General features: G+C 31.0%; 1 protein-coding gene across 1 annotated transcript; it reads right to left on the reverse strand.

Annotated features, from left to right (window-relative positions):
* Positions 1 to 17,240: 17,240 nt before the first annotated feature.
* LOC123668883 lies at positions 17,241 to 19,954 on the reverse strand. The gene is made up of 2 exons (XM_045602575.1): positions 19,688 to 19,954; positions 17,241 to 19,483 (listed from the first exon to the last, which is right to left on the reverse strand). Exon 2 carries the CDS (start codon positions 19,008 to 19,010, stop codon positions 17,241 to 17,243), a length of 1,770 nt encoding a protein of 589 aa, XP_045458531.1. The 5' UTR covers positions 19,011 to 19,483; positions 19,688 to 19,954.
* Positions 19,955 to 23,062: the final 3,108 nt, after the last annotated feature.

Below are 23,062 nucleotides of genomic sequence, written 5' to 3' on the forward strand. Positions count from 1 at the left end.
ATTTCTTTTTCGCGAATATATTAGTTTTCTTTCAATTTTCTTGTATACTAACTTGGTCAAATTATTTTTTATTAAGAAAGATAGATAATATACGTCATCCATACATAAAAACTGGAAATTTTTATGTACCGTTTAGCGATACAGCTGTCTACGCGAAACACCATGTGAGAATCAAAACAATCCAACGCCCGTTCATGTTACGTGGGCACCGTTATGTGAAGGTCGTCAGATCATCGTCACAATGACGCAAACGAAAGTATAAAGTTGATGACGTAATAAAATTAATAATCAGGTTTACAATTTAAGCAAATATAGCATTATAGTAATTATTACGGTCCATCAAAATGTTATTAACTGTAATTACGTTTTAACGTATTTTTTATAACAGGTTTGGTAATAAAATATTCTATTAATTTAATCGTATAAAAACCCAATTATATTTTTCCGTATCTCAATTTCAAAGCAAAACTATTTTTTTTATAATTTAATTTCGTTTAAGATAGTAACTAAACTAATTGTAAAACAGTAACTAGGGACTTCGTTTTTCTAATAATTTTCACTTAAAGTAGTGGACACACATACTAATATTTAACATTACAAATCACAATTTATTTTCTTAATATTATTTAATAATGAACAATATGTTTTATTCAGTCATATTTTACACTACATTTTAAACAAGTAAGTAAATACTCTTTATTGTCACTTAATAGAAATAAAAATTGTAAGATACAAAGAAACATTTGGGTATAGGACACGTCGATAAGAATACGAAAAGTAAGTGTATAATATATGCATATCTAGGTTAAATTTTAAATTTGGAATAGTATCTATTGTAACTATTCCTATTTTATACTACCCTGGAGAAGTATAAAATTATATTTTGTGTTACTAATTTAAAAAAAATTACTGACTTGTCAAGTTGTCATACAAACTTTTAACTCATAGTACCCCTTAGAGTAATAATTTTTCAAAATAATTTCTCAGTGAACTTTTGTTAATTATAAGCTTGTAGTGCTTGTAGAACTATAATAGTTTTTTTTTACAAACGAAAGAGATCATAGACCACCTTAATCCTGTCCTGTCGCAGAATTCATTCTTAACGGACATCTACTAACTATAAAGTACTTTTTTGGTGAATTCAAGTTTGTAGAAAAAACTATTAAGGTCTTATATCATTAATAAATATAAAATAAGGTATTATATTAACCATTCGGGAGCCTATAGACTTGTTAATCTGGCTCCGTCATAAAATTTGTTCTTGGGAGACATTTACTAACTTTAACTATCTCTTTACCAAATTTCTAGCTTATGTAGCACCAAAAATACATTTTTTTATGCATTTTTCAGGAACCATGAGAACTCTTTTGTACAGCCCTGTCCTAAAATCCATTCTTAGCGGACTTTTACTAACTATAAAATACCTTTTTGTCATAAGTCAACCTACGTGTTAAAATTATCTCAAGACCTTGTTACGACGTCAAGGTCGTATATTTTTACAATATGCCGTAATTCAAATAATATTCTATATTTATTATTATCTATACAAATAAAAAATCTTGGCTGATTGATATTGTACCTTTCTGATAAATTCTCATTAAAAATGTGCCAGTCAGTGTGACACATACTATCAGCAGTAGTCAGGTTTTTCTTGTGAACTAAAGTTTCTATGGTATTATGATACATGGGTTATTGACGACGCGTTGGCGCAGCGGTCATAGCACTGGCTATTACGCTGGCGATCGCGAGTTCAATTCCCGCTCACGACTGACATTTGTATCGGCCATATAGATGTTTGTCGTGGTCTGGGCATGTTTGTGTATTGTGTGTGTTTCCGGACTCTCAACACAGGAGAAAATTCTACAGGGGAATCCGTTGAGTGTAAAGCTTTTATTATTATTAATTATTTTATACAAAAGTTCTACTTTATATTTATGGTTAACAAATCATATTTGATGTAACAAATATATTTAAACAGTTATAATTTTCATAAAATGTAAAAGACATATTTTCAATAGTAATGGTTTCTTTTGAATGAAAATATTCATAATCTATCTAATACTATTAAACGAGCAATTCTTGTATTTATATGTGTATATATGTAATCTGAATCTCGGAAACGGTTCCAACGATTTTCATGAAATTTAGTATGCAGGGGCTTTCAAGGAAAATAAATATATAGATAGGATTCATTTTTAGAAAATGTCGTTTTATCTCTGTTTTTAGGCAATGAAAAAATGGGTACAGTATCGTTAGAATACAAAGGTACATTTCGCAATTGTCAATACAGTTTTAATAGCTCAGGTAGGCAATCAGTCGGTAGGGATCGGCCGAGAAAACCACGGTTTAAATCACCATGACTCCAGATTGATTATTTAAATAAAAAGTTCATATTTTTTATTATTATGTCGGTAAAATCGGAAAATATTATTCATATTTTATCAATATATAACTCGTGTTTAAATATGATTTCCAAAAACACGATTTACTAAAAATACCGAGCTAAGCTCGGTCACCCAGGTACTAAATATAATGTAACAACTATACAGCATGTAAACTAACATATCACATAGATATTAATTTTTACAAAATAAATAAAAAATACTATGAACCACTTTATGCCATTCTTTTTCAAGTTGGGTCTAAAAAATAATTTTCAGGAATTCAAAGTAATCAATAATAATTATTATTATTTAAATAATTTTTGGTCTAAATACATAAGACCTGAAATAGTGTAGGCCGTTTTGTCTTTCCTTGCAGTTAATTTTAACAAATTGTGTTTAATTAGCGAGAGAAAATATAATAAATAATCCTAATAATTTAGTAATATTTATACGTAAGATTGTCGTCAACGATAACGTTTCGCTACCAAAATATAAACACCAGTGGGTTTTCGTAACGATGTGACATTTTTTTGTAAAAAAAATACCGGTATTTGCTTTGGTAAAACCCGTGTAGTAATTACATTGACTAATACGAGTTTTTAATTATTGAGGTAGGGATCGGTAAATTCTGTGATTGACGCGATCAAACATATGAGAGATTCATTTAAATAATATTAACATATGTACGACAGTATTTAAAGTAATTAACACGCAAAATATTGAGAATAATTGGTAGGATTTGAATCAGTTTTAGTTTCTTTAGGCAAATATAAATATAAATATTTACAACATACACACAACTAACTGCTGACTGGTAAAGCTACATATATTTTTTCGATAAACATACATATAAATAATACATATATAAATATATATATATATATACCCAGACACTGGGTGGGAATCGAACCCACATCCCCCTAATCAGAAAGCAGGGTCACTACAAACTGCGCCTACGCGCTAGTCAAAATATAGTCAGAATTATTTTTCTTTTTATCTTCCAAAGCTTTGTTTAATAGGTACAAGTAAACAAAACAATAAAAAAAGCTAACAATATTAAAATCGATCGAGGACGTTAGTGATGACTTTGTTGTTGCTAGTTACATATTAAATAAAAATTAACACCTTCAGCATTATAATATAATTATGTTACTATAAAGAAAACATTGAAATACCTACATATATACATTACAAACAGGAAAGGTTCGTAGAATTTGGATTATATGGAGAGTGTAAAACACCGTGTTATGACTTATTGTGAAGGAAAATTAGTCATTAATGTCAACTCTGGTAAAACCACAACGACATTTTTAAATATATATACAAGATAATATCGAATTGTTAGATTTACCTACATGTAATCAAATGATCGAGACGTAACAATGGCAATAAACGAACATAATTACTTACAATATTATTATGAAATGACACAAAAACTATTTCGTTTATCCTTTGTCAGATAAATTTAATAATATAATAATTAGAAGTTTATTTTACTAATTGTATTCTTTGTTTATTTCCGCGTTAAAGTACTCAAATATCAAGTCATAATAAAAATTAAACCCGAATTTCTTGTTTTTGTTACAATATAAGTTTGCTATAAATTTTAATAGTTCTTTTAAACCGGTTTTAAATTAAACGAAAATGCTGAGGCGATAAATCCCAATGAAAAGTGTCACAAATGATCCTTGTAACGAGTTGCCTTGCTGTGGGTTTAGTAAATACTTAACTAAACATTTATGTAAGTATGTAATTTTATTTATTCTTCAGGAAACTACAAAAAAGGTGGTTTAGTGTTAGGACTAGTTAGATATACCGAGCAACTCTACAAAAATTAATACGTTAGTATTTAAAATAAGACTACGTAAGACTGTTTTAATTACTTAGGAACAATATCAACGCAAAACACTATTTCACAGTATGGGTACTATAAAGACCGATGAATATGTACCGCGATCGGGAGTGCAGTTCAAAACAAAAGTTTATTAAACTTATTATATTGCAGTGTATCGTTGATATCCTTTTAAAAAGTTTTCCCAAACATTCTTTATTTGCAGAAGAAATATAGTTTTAGGCCCACGAAAAAAAAACTCCAACATTGAATGTACCTATAAAAATAAATTGTTTTGTATGAAATAAAAACGTTTAATGAGTAAGTTTTTGTAGCATATTTAAATTTTAAAATTTTGTGTTCATTTCTAAAATTAATTATTTTTTATTTATTTTATTGTAGTTTATATTTGTTCCTTACGATTAAATTTTTGTTACAGTTTCCACTTGAAAACTAATATTAAAAACAATAAAAGAAAATTGAACATTTGTCAATATTCTAAATCAGTTTATGGATTGAGTAATAGTAGTAAAATCATATTTTTTTTTTTCTAAATTAAACACTTGACAAAAATTAACTTAAATAAATTCTTTATTCTTAACTTTCATCATAAGAGCTAACGCGGCTAGCCGATTTGAACGTAGCCTCAAAACCGGGAGGTCAGGCGACTGGCCTTGCTTGTAGCAATTCAGGCTTATGTCTCCTTTTGCCTAACTATTAACAATAATATCCATACTAATATAATTGAAGTGTCAGCCCTGGAGACCTTGTATCTGTGGCTAACTTCTTTGGGTTCCGTATATGCCGTGAAATATTACGTACTAGTTAAGACTAACTTACAGCCAAAACTAATTAGTATCAAAATCCTGCCAGATTTCTGAATGAGATGAGTATTATAATAATTTAGGTGTTTGTTATCTGTTTCATTAAATCGGATTTACGATTCAGCTAAGATTTAATTCTTCTTTTGAAATGATTATGTACAATTACTTATGATAACATTAACATTTAAAATACAATTAAAAATCTCAATACATTTAAGAATCAACTTTGAAAACTCTAGATGGTACAAAATAAGGCTTTGTTTATATTTATGAACATTTTACATATTTTATTTAAAAAATAGTAATAAAACAATTATATAATATAATAATAATTATAGAATTTGAATTGATACAAAAGGCTGTTAATTTTTGCCTATACCCGAGTAGAAATTTTTTCGTGTTCCTTAGAAAGACCGGACCGGGCATGTCTGATCTGGACCGGATAAGGTATGAAACGCAGAAGATTTTTCTGGACCTGATCAAGATGAGATGAGGTTTCCTGATCGGGTCTAGATCAGGAAATCTCATCTCATCCTGATCAGCCAGTTCGGTCCGGTCCTTTTAAAAACACGAATGTAATGTATATTCTTGAAAAAAACGTTTAATAAAAAAAGTAAATTGATATTATAAATATGTTACTTATCAGAATTATTATTATATTTATTTCCGTTTTTTTTCCAATGTATTTTTTATGTTTTTACTTTAAATATCAATTATTTTTATTTATTTTTATATTATTAATTAACAATTGTTAGTAATTAAATTTTATTTATTAACTACTAATAACTTACAACTAATTAACTACTTCCTACTACTTACGACTGCTCCACTGTATAGAAATGGACTCCCTGATAACTATATATATACTAAGTGCGCTTAAAAATATTGATAGCGCGATTCAGGCTCAGTTCGCGTAATTTCTTTCAGGCTATCCTGATCTGGAGCGGACCGGGTCCTGATCCAGTATGCCTTACCATACTGGATTATATTTTACATCAGTCTATCCTGATCTGGACAGGACCGGGTCCTGATCCAGTATGCCTTACCATACTTGATTATATTTTACATTAGGCTGTCCTTATCTGGACCGGACCGGGTTCTGATCCAGCATGCCTTAAGATACTTGATTATATTTTACATCAGGCTGTCCTAGTCTGGAGCAGACGTGGTCCTGATAGAGCTTGCCGGATCTGGCATGCCTCATTCTATCCTGATCCGGTCCAGATACATGATCTGGTTGAGCCTGACCTTTCTTTCTAGTCGGGTACTTAGTGTAAATTTAGGTATTAAAATTATTATTACGAGTATTATTCTGCATAAACGAAATAAAGCAACGATAATGTTTTGTTCTGTGGAAATAAAACATTGCAAAATACAACGTAAAATATGTTGTCTGGTTTTAAGGATTTTACAATTTACGATTTTTCATAATTGCGACATATTTTTCATTGATAGTAGTGGTTGAAATTCGACCATAATTAATTTAAATTGTAAGTTTGAACATTATTAAGGTTCTGTTGTCAAAGACTATATGTACTTCTATAATAATAAATAAAAGAGTATATTATATATGCGTGTGTGTGTCAAATCCGTAGTGTGTGTAATATTTTTTTTATTCATTTAATGTATTTTGATGCTTATACAATTTTTTGAAAATATTAGCATTTTGCACTCCTACTCTGTATAAACTTTAAGTGTTATAAATTTCACAATCCTCTGTTCACGCAATTTTCATAAAAATGGGTACAGAGTATTTGTTTCACGTATTTATATGTAGATAATTAAATAGTAAAATATAGTACACAAAAACTATTTCCATTTATTTAACTAATAATTTCCTTAACTAATAAAAGCAACGATAATGTTTTGTTCTGTGGAAATAAAACATTGCAGAATACAACGTAAAATATTTTGTCTAGTTTTAAGGATTTTACAATTTACGATTTTTCATAATTGCGACATATTTTTCATTGATAGTAGTGGTTGAAATTCGACCATAATTAATTTAAATTGTAAGTTTGAACATTATTAAGGTTCTGTTGTCAAAGACTATATGTACTTCTATAATAATAAATAAAAGAGTATATTATATATGCGTGTGTGTGTCAAATCCGTAGTGTGTGTAATATTTTTTTTATTCATTTAATGTATTTTGATGCTTATACAATTTTTTGAAAATATTAGCATTTTGCACTCCTACTCTGTATAAACTTTAAGTGTTATAAATTTCACAATCCTCTGTTCACGCAATTTTCATAAAAATGGGTACAGAGTATTTGTTTCACGTATTTATATGTAGATAATTAAATAGTAAAATATAGTACACAAAAACTATTTCCATTTATTTAACTAATAATTTCCTTAACTAATAATTTTCTATATGAGAACTTAAGTAGGTTTTAATATACTACCGGCGTTACTAATTACCCTTTTATATCTTGTACCGAATAATAGACAACATTTTTTTTATAATTGTATTAAGAAAATATATTATTTTATTTTAGAATAATTTTTGTATTATATTTTGTTAAATACTCGTATTTGTATTTTATTTGAGGTTAGTTTCAATACAATTTTTTTAACTTATCGTGTACTTTATGTAGAACTATTTACCTAAAGTGAAATAGTAAATAAATATTATTAAAGTATTAATTTATTTAAGACAAATTTGAAAAATGACAAATTTGAAATGTTTAAGTTGAAAACTTAATAACTAATTGCAATTCTCAAAACTAACCGATGCTACTGCAATAAAATGTAACATTTACGCCAAACTGTCTCAGAAACGCTGTGAGTCGACGGGTACGCTTTAGAATGTCCTTTCCAACGTTCAAGTGTATTTAACAATTAATATTATTCATACCTTCACACGTTCACCTATCTATACATTTATTACTACCATTAATGGTCTGTCATTTTTTAACCGACTTCCAAAAAAGGAGGAGGTTCTCAATTCGACTGTATTTTTTTTTAAGTATGTTACATCAGAACTTTTGACCGGGTGGACCGATTTCGACAAATTTTGTTTTAATCGAAAGGTGGTGTATGTCAATTGGTCCCATTTAAATTTATTTGAGATCTAACAACTACTTTTCGAGTTATATCTAATAATGCGTTTTTACTTGACGCTTTTTTCGTCGACCTACGTTGTATAACTTTCCCTTAGATATACCGATTTTGATAATTCTTTTTTTGTTGGAAAGAAGATATCCCTAGTTTTGTACCATGATAAGGAAACCCGGATCTGATGATGGGATCCCAGAGAAATCAAGGGAATCTCTCGAAAATCCGCAATAACTTTTTACTGGGTACACCGATTTTGATCATTTTTGATTTAATCGAAAGCTGGTGTTTATCATGTGGTCACATATAAATTTTATCGAGATCTGATAACTACTTTTTGAGTAATCTTTGATAACGCGTAGTTACTTGACTATTTTTTCGTCGATCTACGTTGTATCTGTGATCTCGTCGATGTAATTGAAGTCGGTTTTTTTTTCGTTTGCGAGCAAACACAATTATAATGATAACAATAATTGATAATTTAGATCTACTCTTATAATTTATTGGATTTTCTGTAAGAAATTTCTAATAGCTATTAATACTTTCGGTACACTACCTAATATATTAATATATTTCAGTAATTAAAAAATATTTGTGGTGTACAATAGAGTACCTACAAATAAATTATTTGCAATAATATTTGTCTTTAATTTATGTCTGCTCTCTGTGTTTGTGTATGTTTATTGTCTGTTTATTAATAGGTACTAATATATACTATTAATAGATACTATTTTTAAAACGATAGGCCCGCGTGGAACAGAGCTGGCGATATAGTAAGCAATATCATACTAAAAGTTACAGGAGCGCAGTAGCGCTCGCTAGAGCGACAGTAAGTACACGAGATGTCTAGTGACTGTAGATCATTGAACCTACCTTGTGTATCAGCGGGCGACTGTATGTGCATATTTGTAAACAACGCTTTTCTTTTTGTAACACTGACGCAGATATTTATTTCCTTCTTTATTTTGTATTATTTGAAAATGGAATATTTGAAAGAAATAGACATATCCTATATGGCTTTCTTGTTACGAACTCATTAAGAGCTTAAGTCATATCAGCCCAGTCAAAAATGCTACCTAATTAACAAAGTCAGTATTGTTGCATAAAAAAATGAACGCGTTAGCAATATCTGATCACAAATCATTACAAATTATAAATTTGCTTTACTAAAAATATCAAATGTAAATTCTAATTCAAGGAAAACCCCGAGGACATGTATTTAAATTGCATTGCTTAATAATAATCAATTGGTTTTAGTAACGGGTTATCCTTGATCTTGCGGGCCAGGCTAATGAATACCCTATTTGGAAATTTATAAATCAATTTTGCACTGCTATCTCACTCACATCCATCAATCTCCTTTGTATCTTGTCCATTCTACGTGGCGTCAGCGGTATCGACCGTGCCTCATAGGCACAACTGATAGCCATTAAATTAATTAATCAATCAATCTAATCAATTTTGCACACGTCAATTAATTCAAATAACAAAAAAAAACTTTATTGCTTATTAGTAGTCCGCCCCGGCTTCGCACGAGTATTTAAAAAAAATCATCATCACCATCACTTCAGCCCATCACAGTCCACTGCTGGACATAGGCCTCCACAAGTTCGCAAAAATGGCGCGAACTCACGTGTTTGGCCATAGTCACCACGCTTAGCAAGCGGGTTGGTGACCGCAGGGCTGGCTTTGTCGCACCGAAGACGCTGCTGCCCGTCTTCGGCCTTTGTATTTCAAAGCCAGCAGTTGGTTAAAAATTAAAATACACACAAACACCCTTCTATTTGCGTTAGGTTACTAAAAAAAGAAAATTACATAATAAGAAAAGGTCCGTACCCCAGTGACACCTACATCACATAAGGCTAGCCAAGCAGGGTAAGCGGGATTTTTAAACTCGTGATATCTTTCGAATGGAATGGCCTAATTGAATAATTAAAATCTATATCTATATCTATATCTATATCTATATCTATATCTATATCTATATCTATATCTATATCTATATCTATATCTATATCTATATCTATATCTATATCTATATCTATATCTATATCTATATCTATATCTATATCTATATCTATATCTATATCTATATCTATATCTATATAAAAGCGAAAGGTCACTCACTCATCACGAAATCTCGAAACTATAAAACCTACAAACTTGAAATTTGGCAGGTAGGCTCCTTATAAGATGTAGGCATTCGCTAAGAACGGATTTTACGAAACTCGACCTCTAAGAGGGTAAAACGGGGGTTGGAAGTTTGTATGAAAGTCCTATGTTTTTGAAGTAAGAGACTTGAAATTTCAAATATATGCTTTATAGGTGGTGAGAAGGTGTCCAAATAATGTATCTTTACAAATTAACTCCCTTTTGGGTTAAAACGGGGGATGATAGGCTGACTCACTCATCACGAAATCTCCGAAACTATAACAGCTACAAACTTGAAATTTGGCAGGTAGGTTTCTTATAGGGCGAAAACATTCGCTAAGAACGGATTTCACGAAACTCGAGCCCTCAGGGGATAAAACGGGGGTTGGAAGTTTGTATGAATGTCCTATGTTTTTGAAGTAAGAGACTTGAAATTTAAAATGTGTGCTCTATAGATGGTGAGGAGGTGTCCAAATAATGCATCGTAATCTATATATATAAAAAAGAAAGGTCACTGACTAACTCATCATGAGAACTCATGAAAGTAGCATAACTATAATAGTTAGACATATGATGTCCCGACACTTTTTGTAAAAAAATGATGTGTTCTGCAAAGTTGTAGTAAATTATTTTATTCTATCCTTAATATTTTTCGCAGCACACGTGATGTAAAGAATGTTTTAGGTAATTTTTTTACACCTTGGGTTACATTATTGGAGTTTTAGTAAGGATCCCTAATTTTTTTGAAAATATTTGTAACCCACGGGTAGTGTAGCTTTCCAACAGTGAAAGAATTTTTCAAATCGGTGCAGTAGTTTCGGAGCCTATTCAGTACAAACAAACAATTAAATCTTTCCTCTTTATAATATTAGTACAGATATTTTTTATCATATTACGCCACGGGTATATGAAAAAAAGACAATAACTTTCTTTTGAGAATTTTTAGATCAAGCTCGACAATTTTTGAGAAAAAAAAAATTAGAACAGGATAAAATCTGAAAAAAAAAACAACAAAATTACGTGAGTATATTTATCATTTTTACATGGAAACTAACATTTTTCGAGTAATTAAAACGTAAATTTTAATAAGCACAAATCAAAATTTATCCTAATAATTAAATAAGTTTGCGATTTCGAGTTTTTTCTTTTTCTCCGAAAATGTACCATAGTATTGTGATTCCAATTTTAAAAACATATTTAAATATGATGCCTTTTTAATATTATATCAAATTAAAGGGAAAAAATAAATATTGTGAATTAAAAAAAATACAGTGTATATAGGACATAAAAAGGTATGTTTTCATTAATTTCGTAACCATTTATTTGTGGGAGGTGAAATAAAAAAATAAACTGACAGTTTTTTTTTTAATTTACCAAAAATTTTGAAGTGCAAAAACAAAAGTTGTAGGTCTTTTTACTGTCACTGGCTTATTTGTTTAAAATAAGTTCAATATCAATATGAATTGTTTCAAACGACAAATAAAATGTAATTAAGCGGAAGACTTCTTTTGTTGTAATAACCTTTGTTGTTTTGGATTGTGTCGGTTTAAAAAAATGTTTTGTTTAAACTTTGAATGATAATTATATATAATGTATATAAAATTTCATCTATCTATACTTATTATTAGCATTCATAAATTATTATTAATGTTAAGAAATAATTAAGTAAAATAAATTTCTAGTTTTTTAAAATTTTCTCATTTGTTCTATCTTCATACATTAAATCTTTTTCTGTAGGTATATATAGACTTATTTTAATTCAAATTTACCTACTATTTTTTTTACTAAAGTTTGTGTAATAATAACTAATTTTAATTTAATACCTAGTTAATTAAAATTTCGACAATTTTGAAACAGGTCATAGCAAATTGTTTGAGATAGTATCAGAGACAAATTATCAGCATTTTATCCGCTTGTTGCAATTCTTGTCTGCAACGCTGTGTCTACGTTTAGCCGATCAAAGCCTGAGGACACAATCAGAGGTCAACGACAACATGTACGCCTCAGGGAGGTCAGGTTCACTAAATGATTAATACGCGTACAGACATGATAATTATGATCTTATTTGTGTGTAGAATATTATATTACAAGTGATTTCGATAAATTATATAGATAGATATGTTTGTTACTATGTGAGAATATTCTGTGTTTGATAGATAGTTATTCGTGTAGATTGTGTGTGTGTAGTTGTAGGTTACGTAATATAATGTTTAAAAAACAGCTTAATATTCGTGCGCCTTATTTATAAACATACATATAAATTTTAAATTAGTAACATTACACTTCAACTGTTTGTTGCTATTGCGTTGGTTGCGGGTTCGATCCCCGCACATGACAAATATTTGTATTGGCCCTACAGATGTTTTCTGTGGTCTGGGTGTTTGTGCAGTTCTTGTGGGTCTCACCACCGTGCCTCAGAGATCACGTTAAACCGTCGGTCCCGGTTGTTATTATGTGATACCCGATAGTGATTGTTACTCATAGTAGAGAATATATCCGCCAACCTGCATTGAAGCAGGTGGATTAAGCTCAGATACATACTCTCCTACATAGGGAAAGAGGCCTATGCCCAGCAGTGGGATATTACAGGCTGAACGAAATATAAAATAATTATTTTATAATAAAATAATTAAATTTTAATAAACTTATAATTATTAACATGAAACTTTATAAGTATTCAAATTTACAACTTGCAAAATTCACTCACTACAAAATTATTTACATCATCCATTGTTATTAAGTAGGTACATCAATTTGTAATTTTGCGCTAGAATTGTAGCCACATTAATCTGCTGGCTGTTACGATCAAAGGATACAGAGTTAAATATTATCAACTTAAGCACGAGTCACCTCAAGCACCATTATTATAATCATAATATACACCGTTATATTTAAATTGAGGTTGAAGTACTCCCCCAGCCGGACTGCTCCAGATTTTGAGCAAGATATTTCCTGTTGTACCCTACCTCGATAAAAATGAAGTGATTTATGTATTAATAGCGACCCGCCCCGGCTTTGCAAGAGTACAATGCTAATACTAAAACTACCGGCTTAAGTACGAACATACAATTTCGAAAAAAGAACGTTTTCTCTTACATAATTGTATTTGCTCGCAGACCAAAAAAACCGACTACAATTATATCGACAAGTAATACAACGTAGGTAGACGAAAAAATAGTCAAGTAAATACGCGTTATCAAAGATTACTCAAAAAGTTGTAATCAGATCTCGATGAAATTTAAATGTGACCAAATGATAAACGTCAGCTTTCGATTAAATGAAAAATCATCAAAATCGGTGGACCCGCAGTAAAAAGTTATGCGATATAATACAACGTAGCCGACGAAAAAATAGTCAATTAAAAACGTATTATTAGATATAACTTCAAAAATAGTTATTAGATCTTAAATAAATTTAAATGGGACCAAATGACACACACGACCTTTCGATTAAAAAAAATTGTAGAAATCGATCCACCCAGTCAAAAGTTCTGAAGTAACATACATAAAAAAAATAAAAAATAAAAATACAGTCGAATTGAGAACCTTCTCCTTTTTTGGAAGTCTGTTAAAAATAATTCACTTTAATATTTAAAATACTATAATACGATTTAGAATATACATTTTAATTTATCATAAAGTACTTATAAATACGGATTATGTTGTCGCGCTGAAAAGCACGTTATTATTATTATTATTAAGTAATAATTGTTAGTTTCCTCGCTAGAGAGCGCTGATAAACGCGTGCGATCGCTGCTAATCGTAAAGTGCAAGCGAAGTGCGGTCTTCGACAACGATTTAAAATCTGTAATATCTTCGAAATATTTATTTAAATTACATGTTGTAAAACGCAGTATTAATCTACATTAAATGAACAACGTATTTAAGGTTGGATAAATTGGATAAGGATTAGTGCTGTATTGCTTAAAACCGCTTCGCAAATAAGCCATAATCACTCGTAACTCTAAAATTTTTTTGGGTTGAATTTTTTAAATTGTTTAGAATTTCTAAAAATAAACCCCAACATCTTGCGTGCCGACCTGCATATGTTATCAATCTGTACATTATAACTGAACTTAGCATCAATAGTGATACCTAAATCGCGAACGTACTCCAATTTCTGTAAAAAGTGCCAACCAATAACATATTTTCCCTCAACAAAAAATCGTTTACGTGTGTATAACATTTGGAAGAGTTAAGCTCCATTCCATTTAGCTTACACCATTCGAAAACTCTATTGATATCTTCTTGTAAAGATTTAACGTCATGCTTATTGGTAATTTCTTTAGCAAGCTTTAAATCGTCAGCATAAAGTAAATATTTAGAATTTTTAATGCAATTAGTAACTTCGTTAATGAAAATATTAAATAGAATTGGTCCTAAAATTGATCCTTGAGGAACACCAGACACAGCGAGATAAAACAGAGAATCGTGACCTTTGGTAACTACGTATGAGCGTCTGTTGGCTGAATATGAAGAAATCCAAGACAAAAGAGGCCCTTCTATGCCAAAAGTTGAGAGTTTTGCCACCAGCAGTTTGTGGTTTACCCTGTCAAATGCTTTTGAGAAATATGTGTAAACTGCATCGATTTGTCTACACGCGTCTATAGATGTTGAAACGAAGTTCATGAAATTAGCTAAATTTGTTATGGTAGATCTGCATTCCTTAATGAATAAAGGAGGCAAATTGTCCGGACCTGATCCTTTCTTTACATCAAGTCCTTTCAGCTTTCTGATTATATCCTCAATGGTAATTTTAATATTACAAATGCTACCTGAGATAACATTCAAGACATGTGAGTAATTTTGTGAATATTCACTCGAGTCGTAGACCGATGCGAAGAAATCCGCAAAGAGATTGCACAAGCTAGAACCATCAGTGGCAACTTTATCATCAAGCTTTATCTTTGCGGGATATGTATTTGTTGACTGCTTAATATTTTGTAGATGAGTCCAGAAACTTTTGGAATTTTTCGTCAAAGTATCTTCAATTGACGCAATATATCAATCGTAGCGTTCCTTCATTAACTTGTTACTCTTACAGATTCAAAATGAATTTTATCAAGTTGGTTTTTGAATATTTTAAATATTAACCTATATTTATTTTTTTGTTTCAACATGGAAATTAGTTTATAGTTATACCATTAAGGAAATTTACTGTTTTTACATTTAGTCTTAAGAGTGTAATAACATGTTTTTCAATGATTCCCTCACTTTAGTATAAAATATTGTGAGCATAAAATTGAAATCATAACAATTTGAAAGTAAATTAAGACAAGGTGTATTATTTAAATCTTTGATAATATTACCATAGTTTGCCTTATAGAAGTTTAATCTTTCAGTAGTCTTTTCATCTATATTAGTTAAGTCGCTTTATTCAAGACTAACTAATAAGAGTGGATGGTGATTGTCAACTATGCTGATAGGGCTTGGGTATTTGATGACATTGATATGCGTATTACAAGTGAGGACTAAATCAAGTAATCTTTCATTGGAATTGAAAATGTTATAAAAATTTTTTTTTAAATTATTGTTTCAATAAAATCGATAAGAGAAGTACCAAGACAATTACCATATTCTGGGTACATATAATTTACTGTTGGTAATACAGACCATGATATACTATTTAAATTAAGGTCACCTATAACGAGCACATGTTCATTTGCGTTAATTATTCTAGACATGTTAATTAAAAATTTATTCAGTGCTTCACTTTTGACTGGTGGTGGTATATATACAGCACAAATAGCTATTCGACTAAGTTTATTTTGTATTACTGCATCAACTGTCACCCATAGATCCTCGCAAATACTATCCCACTGTGATAAACCACTAGAACTAATACTACTCTTTACTGCGATCATCATTACTAACCTTTAACCCCCTCAATTACTAACCTTTAGAGTATTACTCTGTTTCCTGTTTCTACAATAAACTACTTATATAGCGATTATCAATAAAGTCACCATCAAATACTCCGTCATTAAGCCAAGTTTCTGTTAGTATAATAATATCAAAGTCATTAGATAAAATATTAAGTTTTACCTCGTTTTATACTATGTAGTGATTATTATAATACTTAATTTAAGTCTAAGATAGAAATCGTTGATTATAGGAAAACAATCGTAGAACACATTCTCTTTGTTCCAGACCAAGAGATGTAAGCAGGAAGTATCATACGCTTGTTGCATATTTTATCCATTTACAACAGTTAGGCCACCATTATATGAGAAATTGATAAGCGGAGAAACGTGCACGCTTAAGAAACGCTAATATGTTAGCTGTCTTAGATATAACCATGCATGTCAGAATACCACTAATCAATTACAGGTCTTAGCAATCAGTGACATAGATTACGTAAACCCACATAAGCATACCTACAGATTATAGCGTTACAACGCGTTTAAGTTTTACTAGCGAGGCGTAAAAAGATAACGTCAATCGGGGTAACTTTGACTCACTTCCAAGAATTTTTTTAGTTTTATGGAGACAACGTTTTTTATTTTATTTAACAAATTATATTATCTGTGGGTTTCTAATCTCCTCTTTAAGAAAACAGTTGACATTTACTGATGATCTATAGACAAAAATTAAAAAAACACTGAATTTTAAGTGGGTCAAAGTAAGACGGATATTAGGGTAACATTGTACATAGAGGGAATTGGTCACGAATTTCTAATATTTAAAATCTTTTATTGTGTCTGTGTAACTTTAGACGCCTTTTTCTACAATTTTAATCTCTAAGATGGCGTCCTAAAACATTTTTTCATGTAAGAACCACAGTTCAGTGTTACCAGATCGATCAAATAAAACTGCCTAGGTTGAAATGAAACTTTATTTTTAAATAATCGTATTTTTTGTTCTAAAACAATTTTTTTCTCATTAAATATGTTAAACACAACTAAAACAATCTTAAATAATCAGTCAAACTTAAAAAAAATCACTTCTAACAAAACTTACTCATAAAAATAAATCTTGAACTTAAGTCTTAATCTCCCCATTCCATTGACAGAAAATCATTGTCTATAGTATAAAAATTACCTAATTTTGAAATTTTAGTATCCTCTAAGCGAGTAATGACACTATCAATGGAACAGGTTACCCTCTCTGGTTTGGATGGCAATTTCCAGCCATCTACGGTCTTCTGCATAACAGATATGGTAACGGTGTGGCCATCTTCCGTTAAGATCCTTCCAGGAAAAAGGATGCTTTCGTAAGTAAAAACACAATAGCCTAACTTCATGAGAGGAGCAGGTTTAGCTTTATCCGTCTTACATAAAACACTTTCACGTACTTCGTATTCCCCTACTAAGTCATCATTCAAAGTTTCCAATTCTATTTCAGAGTTATCATCAACGGGCGATGGATGAGACGGCATTGAAGAATCTGTTCTTGGAGCTGGAGATTGATTTGTTTCTTCTATCTCAATATCTTTGTCTATGGGTGAAGGAGGATTTGAAACGAGTAACAGGCTATCACCAACAGGCGATGGATGAGACGGCATCGAAGAATATTCTGTCCCTGGAGTTGGAGATTTTGAAGCATCGAGCAGCAATCTATGATTTAGGGAGGTTTCTGCAGGCGCTGAAGTAAGAGACTGTTCATTACAGACTTTGGGAGAAATAGCTGATGATGTAGTAGCAGAAGTGTCTAAAGTTTGCAATGACTGTAATTCCGATGGGCTAGCAACAGGCGAAGAAGGTTTGTGTTGTGATGTTTGTACTGTTTTACCTTTAGATTTTGATCCTAATGGACGTCCTCTTTTTTTGACAGGAGCAGTAGATTTATTCTGGATTTTTTCTTTTTGTTTCTTTTGACCTTTTTCAGATTTCTTCTTCTCTCTTTCTTCATAGTATTTTTCGACTTCTTCCACAGAAACACTTTTGCCTGCTACAACCGGGATTTGAAATTTTCTAGTCTGCTGCATTTGGAGGTCCTTATCACGAATTTCAGCTATGTAATTTTTAAAGCTCTCGCCAATCGACTCACGCACCTCGTCACACACTTCAGGTTTAGAATATTCTTTCAGTCTCTCCAGTACCATACTCCGATCTAGAGGATATATCCCACAGGCCTTGAAACCAGCAATCACGTTTTGACCAGCAGTTTGTTGACCTTTTTCCACAGTTTTAGAAAGCAATTTAGCAAATATTGGTTTCGGCAAAACATTTACTATTTTGCCCCTTTTAGTGTTTCGCCAGTCTCTTAAAATTGACCTCCAATCACTTTTCAGAGCACTAAAGTATGACACATCTAATGGTTGCAGTAGATGTGTCGAATTGGGAACAAGGCATATAAATTTAATGTTATTTTCCGCACAGAGCCTTAACGATTTTGGAGTGATATGCGAGCTTAAATTGTCTCCAAGTACAACTTTTTTCCCTTCCTTTTTTTTCAGTACAGGCAATAATGTGCTCTCACACCAATCATCAAACGTATTAGCGTCTATCCAACCTGTTGGTGTTACTGCCATTCGAGTGCCACGTGGAGCATCCAATATCCAGTCAGACCACTTTTGCTGTGCTTTATATATAACATATAATGGCACAAATTCACCAGCCGCATTACCGCAAAACATAACAGTGAAGCAGGACTTCGTAGAGTTTCTAATAATTTCTGGGTTCCGGCAAAGTCTTCGAAATAAAAGCTTTTGTTTTTTTGGGTCGTCATGAAATCCAGTTTCGTCGAAATTAAATATGTTTTCCGGGGGCACATTTTCGAGTTCAAGGCTTAAATTGTCGAAGAATTTTTCTATCATTTCCTTGTTTATTTGAGCCCTCTTTCTACTGATGTTATGTGCTACCTTTTGTCTTATGCATTTATGTCTTTCCAAGAAAAGTTTGCCCCACTCCCATCCCGGAAAGTTATTTTTAAACTGCTTTACTTTTTTTTTATTATCATCTAAATACTTTTTACAATGACTCTTACATCTTGCATACCAATTGGAATTCCAAGATCTGATAATGCTATAATATGGGCGACTATCGATTCCTCTTCAACTTTAGAAAGAACTGTAGGTTTTCCAATCTGCCCTGTGTGTTGATCTTTTAGTTTATATTTTAATGTGCTGAGTGGAATATTATAATGTTCTGCGGCCTTTCTTTGGGAAATTTTGCAACATTTTACCTCTTCTAATGCCTTTTCTAATGTCTCTTCCGTGTAGCGAGATTTTTTCCCATATTTTCGGGTACCCGGTGCGGGACATACTCGTTTTCTAGGCATTTTTTTATTCTGAAATAAATAAATGGCAACAATTTCATACAAATAAGAACTATTCGGGTAACTTTAGCCCGGGCCAAAGTTACCCTAACTTGTCGTGAAATTTTCCTGGTTCGAAAAAACAACGAATTCTAACAATATCCATCGATTTTTACAATAGATTTTAGTTTTTTATAGTAAAAAAAGCTATAATTAATAAATTTAAGCATAACTTACCTCTAAATACACTCTTCTTTTTAAATTACAGACAACTTTATAACAACAATGTAACGAACGAACTTTTTTACTCCAATATTTGACGTAGATTAGATATAACTTTTTGACAGCAGACCAACATTTCGCGGCAAAAATAAATTCGGATACACGTAAACTTTTATTTAGTATGCATTATGTACACTAGGATGCGTTCAAATTATAGGAAAAAAATTTAAACCAAAAATTGTAGAAATGAGTCAATGTTATACTGAAAGCCAAAGTTACCCCGATTGACTGTAACATAGCGATAAGTACTTGAAATTAAAAAATTTAAACTTAAATGAAAGTCACGATCATGAATAATTTTATGCTTAATAGATAAATTCTGATATATATACGTCATAGGGAGAGACATACATATATATAATATATAGATTTCGTAAAATAAGTAAAATAAACAGTCTGTAATTTTTGATTAATGTACGACAAGTTTCAGGCTTACGTTTTATACTAAACGTACTCGAGAGAAAAAGGTTGTCAAATATTATAATATATACAAACAAATACAACAATACAATAGGTATACTAGAATATAGTTTTATTAATGGTTAATAAAACGTAATTGTTGTTTCATTAATTATTAAATAATTATTTATTAAAATATATTTTTATTAACATTTATAAAAAAGAAAACAAAACAATTATGTATTTAAAATCATGACTTCAAATTATTTTAGTTCTTATATAGGCTTTGAAATATTTCTTTGACTCCCAAAGTGGTAATGGAAATGTCAATGTGGGTTTTAGGGACAGTACGAGAGTTCTATTCAGCTTAGCCGATTATGAAACTGTTTTAAATATAAAATTGTAAATCATACTCAGTTCATCCGTATTCTCGAAAATAAAATAAATATACACATGTGTATATGTATGTGGTATACGTGTATTTACTAGTAGTTAGTGTTATTTCATTTATTTATTTTAATATACTCGCAACTTTTAAACTAATTTTATTCATTTAAGACAAAAAACCAGCAATATAATATAAAATAATGCACAACAAAAAATGCATATATAAACCCGTATCCTAGAAAAAAAAATAATAAGAGCGCAGTTTACTTAAAGTTTATAATAAAATTATAAAACAAGTTTGTATAAAGACATTCGTAACAAACTTTGAATTATCATAATTAATATTATAATAAATACAAACAGTGAATAATTAAGAGAATAAATATAAATGCAATTAATTAAAAACGACACCAAGATTAGGTAAATTTTGTGTTATAATTGGTTTAGTATTATATTACCAAATATAATATATATAGAATAATACAATAGCCCATTTTAATGATGTAGGACTTTTCCAATTAAGTGACAATTACAATTCAGTAACAATGCTCTTTTAACCCGGTGAACTAATTTAATTATTCGTTTACAACTTGAATGCTAAATTATCTCGCAGTAATGACTACTATTTTCTCTACACTGTACTGTAGTAACTAGTTCATTTATACGTGAAAAGATTGACTGAAATGCGTACGACTAAAACTCCGTTGCCTCTAGACGCCTGGAACACCAGAAACGTTCAAGGCGCTTTAACAACCTTGCTCCCGGCTGACATGAGTTCTGGCTATCTTAAAATTTCAGCAACATACCCTAACCTAACCCACTTTCTGTTCTCTCAGACTAAATCTCGTGACCACCTGTGTCTTATATACTCATCGCTGTAGTTTAGTACGCTGTGGTTTAGTACGCTGTGGTTTCTTAGACGTTAGTGGGATTTTGTGTAACGATTCAGCCTGTAACATTCCACTACTGGGCATGGCCGCTTTCTCCATGTAGGAGAAGGATCGAGCTTAATCCACCATTTGCTCCACTGCGAGTTGGAGAATAATTTCTATGTAAAATTAGAAGAAGAAAAAGAAAAGAAGAAATATACTTTATTGTGCATATTACATAACATACATCTTTAAAAATAAAATTTGCAAAACAATACTATGCACAAAGGCGGTCTTATCGCTAGGTAAGCGATTTCTTCCAGACAACCTTAGGGTAGAGGAGATTTTAAAATAAAAAGAGTAGGGTTATCAAAAGGCAAAACAGAAAATTAAAAACAAAGTAGATCCTACATTCTAATAATAATACAATAATATATATATAGATAGTATATATTATAAACATATAAAGAATTAAATACACAAATAAATACATACCCATTACATTATAAATATAATATATAAATAAATAGTATATATTATAAATATATAAACAGTTAAATACACAAATAAATGCATACCCATTACATTATGCTTTATCGTAAAATATATACACAAATAAATACATACCTATTACATTAATTATGAAGTAGATAATAGTTAATCATAAATATAATATTGAATAATTATCGACAGCACATTTACGAATAACTACGAGTAAACTTACTAACACAGACCAGCTTTTCACTAACAATTTAGGTAAAAATCTTTTAGTAGCTTCTTAAATGATGTAAGAGTTTTAGCCTCCCTAATAGTTTTAGGCAAAGCATTCCACAGAACTATTGACTGCACTGTAAAAGAGCAATTGTAGAAAGCAGTATGATGGATAGGTATATACAGCGTAGTTGTATCATTCGAGCGCAGTGCCTTGTCAGATTCACGCACTACAAACTTTTCTCTTAGATACTCAGGGGCCCGGGGACTTTTAAGCACAGAGTAAAGCAGCGCCAGCATTCTAGTATTCCGGCGAAAGCGGATTGGCAACCACTTGAGCTTTTTACGAAAATCGGATATGTGATCGTATTTTCGCAAAGAAAATACGAATCTAATAGCTAAATTTTGGAGCCTCTCAAGTTTTGTCAGTTGTTGTTCAGTAAGGTCAGGATAGCACGCATCGGCATAGTCGAGATAAGACAGGAAAAGAGATTCCGCGAGTGCAATTTTAGTAGAAGTCGGCAGCATGTATTGTAAGCGTCTTAACGAATGCCAAGTTGAAAACATTTTTCTACTCACTTCTTTAATCTGCGTTGTCCAGTTCATATTCTCGTCCATGTAAACGCCAAGATTTTTAACACACTTACTATATGGTATGGAAGTGTTATTGATGAGCACCGGAGGTAAAGAAGCCCAGTCAATCCTCGAAATAAAAGCCCGACTACCCAATATTATAACTTGCGATTTCACTGGATTTAATTTAAGACCATAACAGCGACTCCATTCAGCTACAGCAGCAAGATCTTTATTAATTATAGTAATAGCCCCAGGCAAGTTTTCGAGGTCAGACTGAGCATAGATCTGCAAATCATCTGCATACAAATGGTAGAGAGAAGAAATGTTATTCGTGATGTTGTTAATGAAAATGGCAAATAGAAGAGGTGATAAGACGCCACCTTGAGGC

Source organism: Melitaea cinxia, chromosome Z, assembly GCF_905220565.1.
Source record: "Melitaea cinxia chromosome Z, ilMelCinx1.1, whole genome shotgun sequence".
NCBI lineage: Eukaryota > Metazoa > Arthropoda > Insecta > Lepidoptera > Nymphalidae > Melitaea > Melitaea cinxia.

Bases quoted from the DNA above. Each gene is read 5' to 3' on its own strand.
- LOC123668883 (XM_045602575.1), bottom strand. From the start codon at position 19,010: ATGATAGAAAAATTCTTCGACAATTTAAGCCTTGAACTCGAAAATGTG.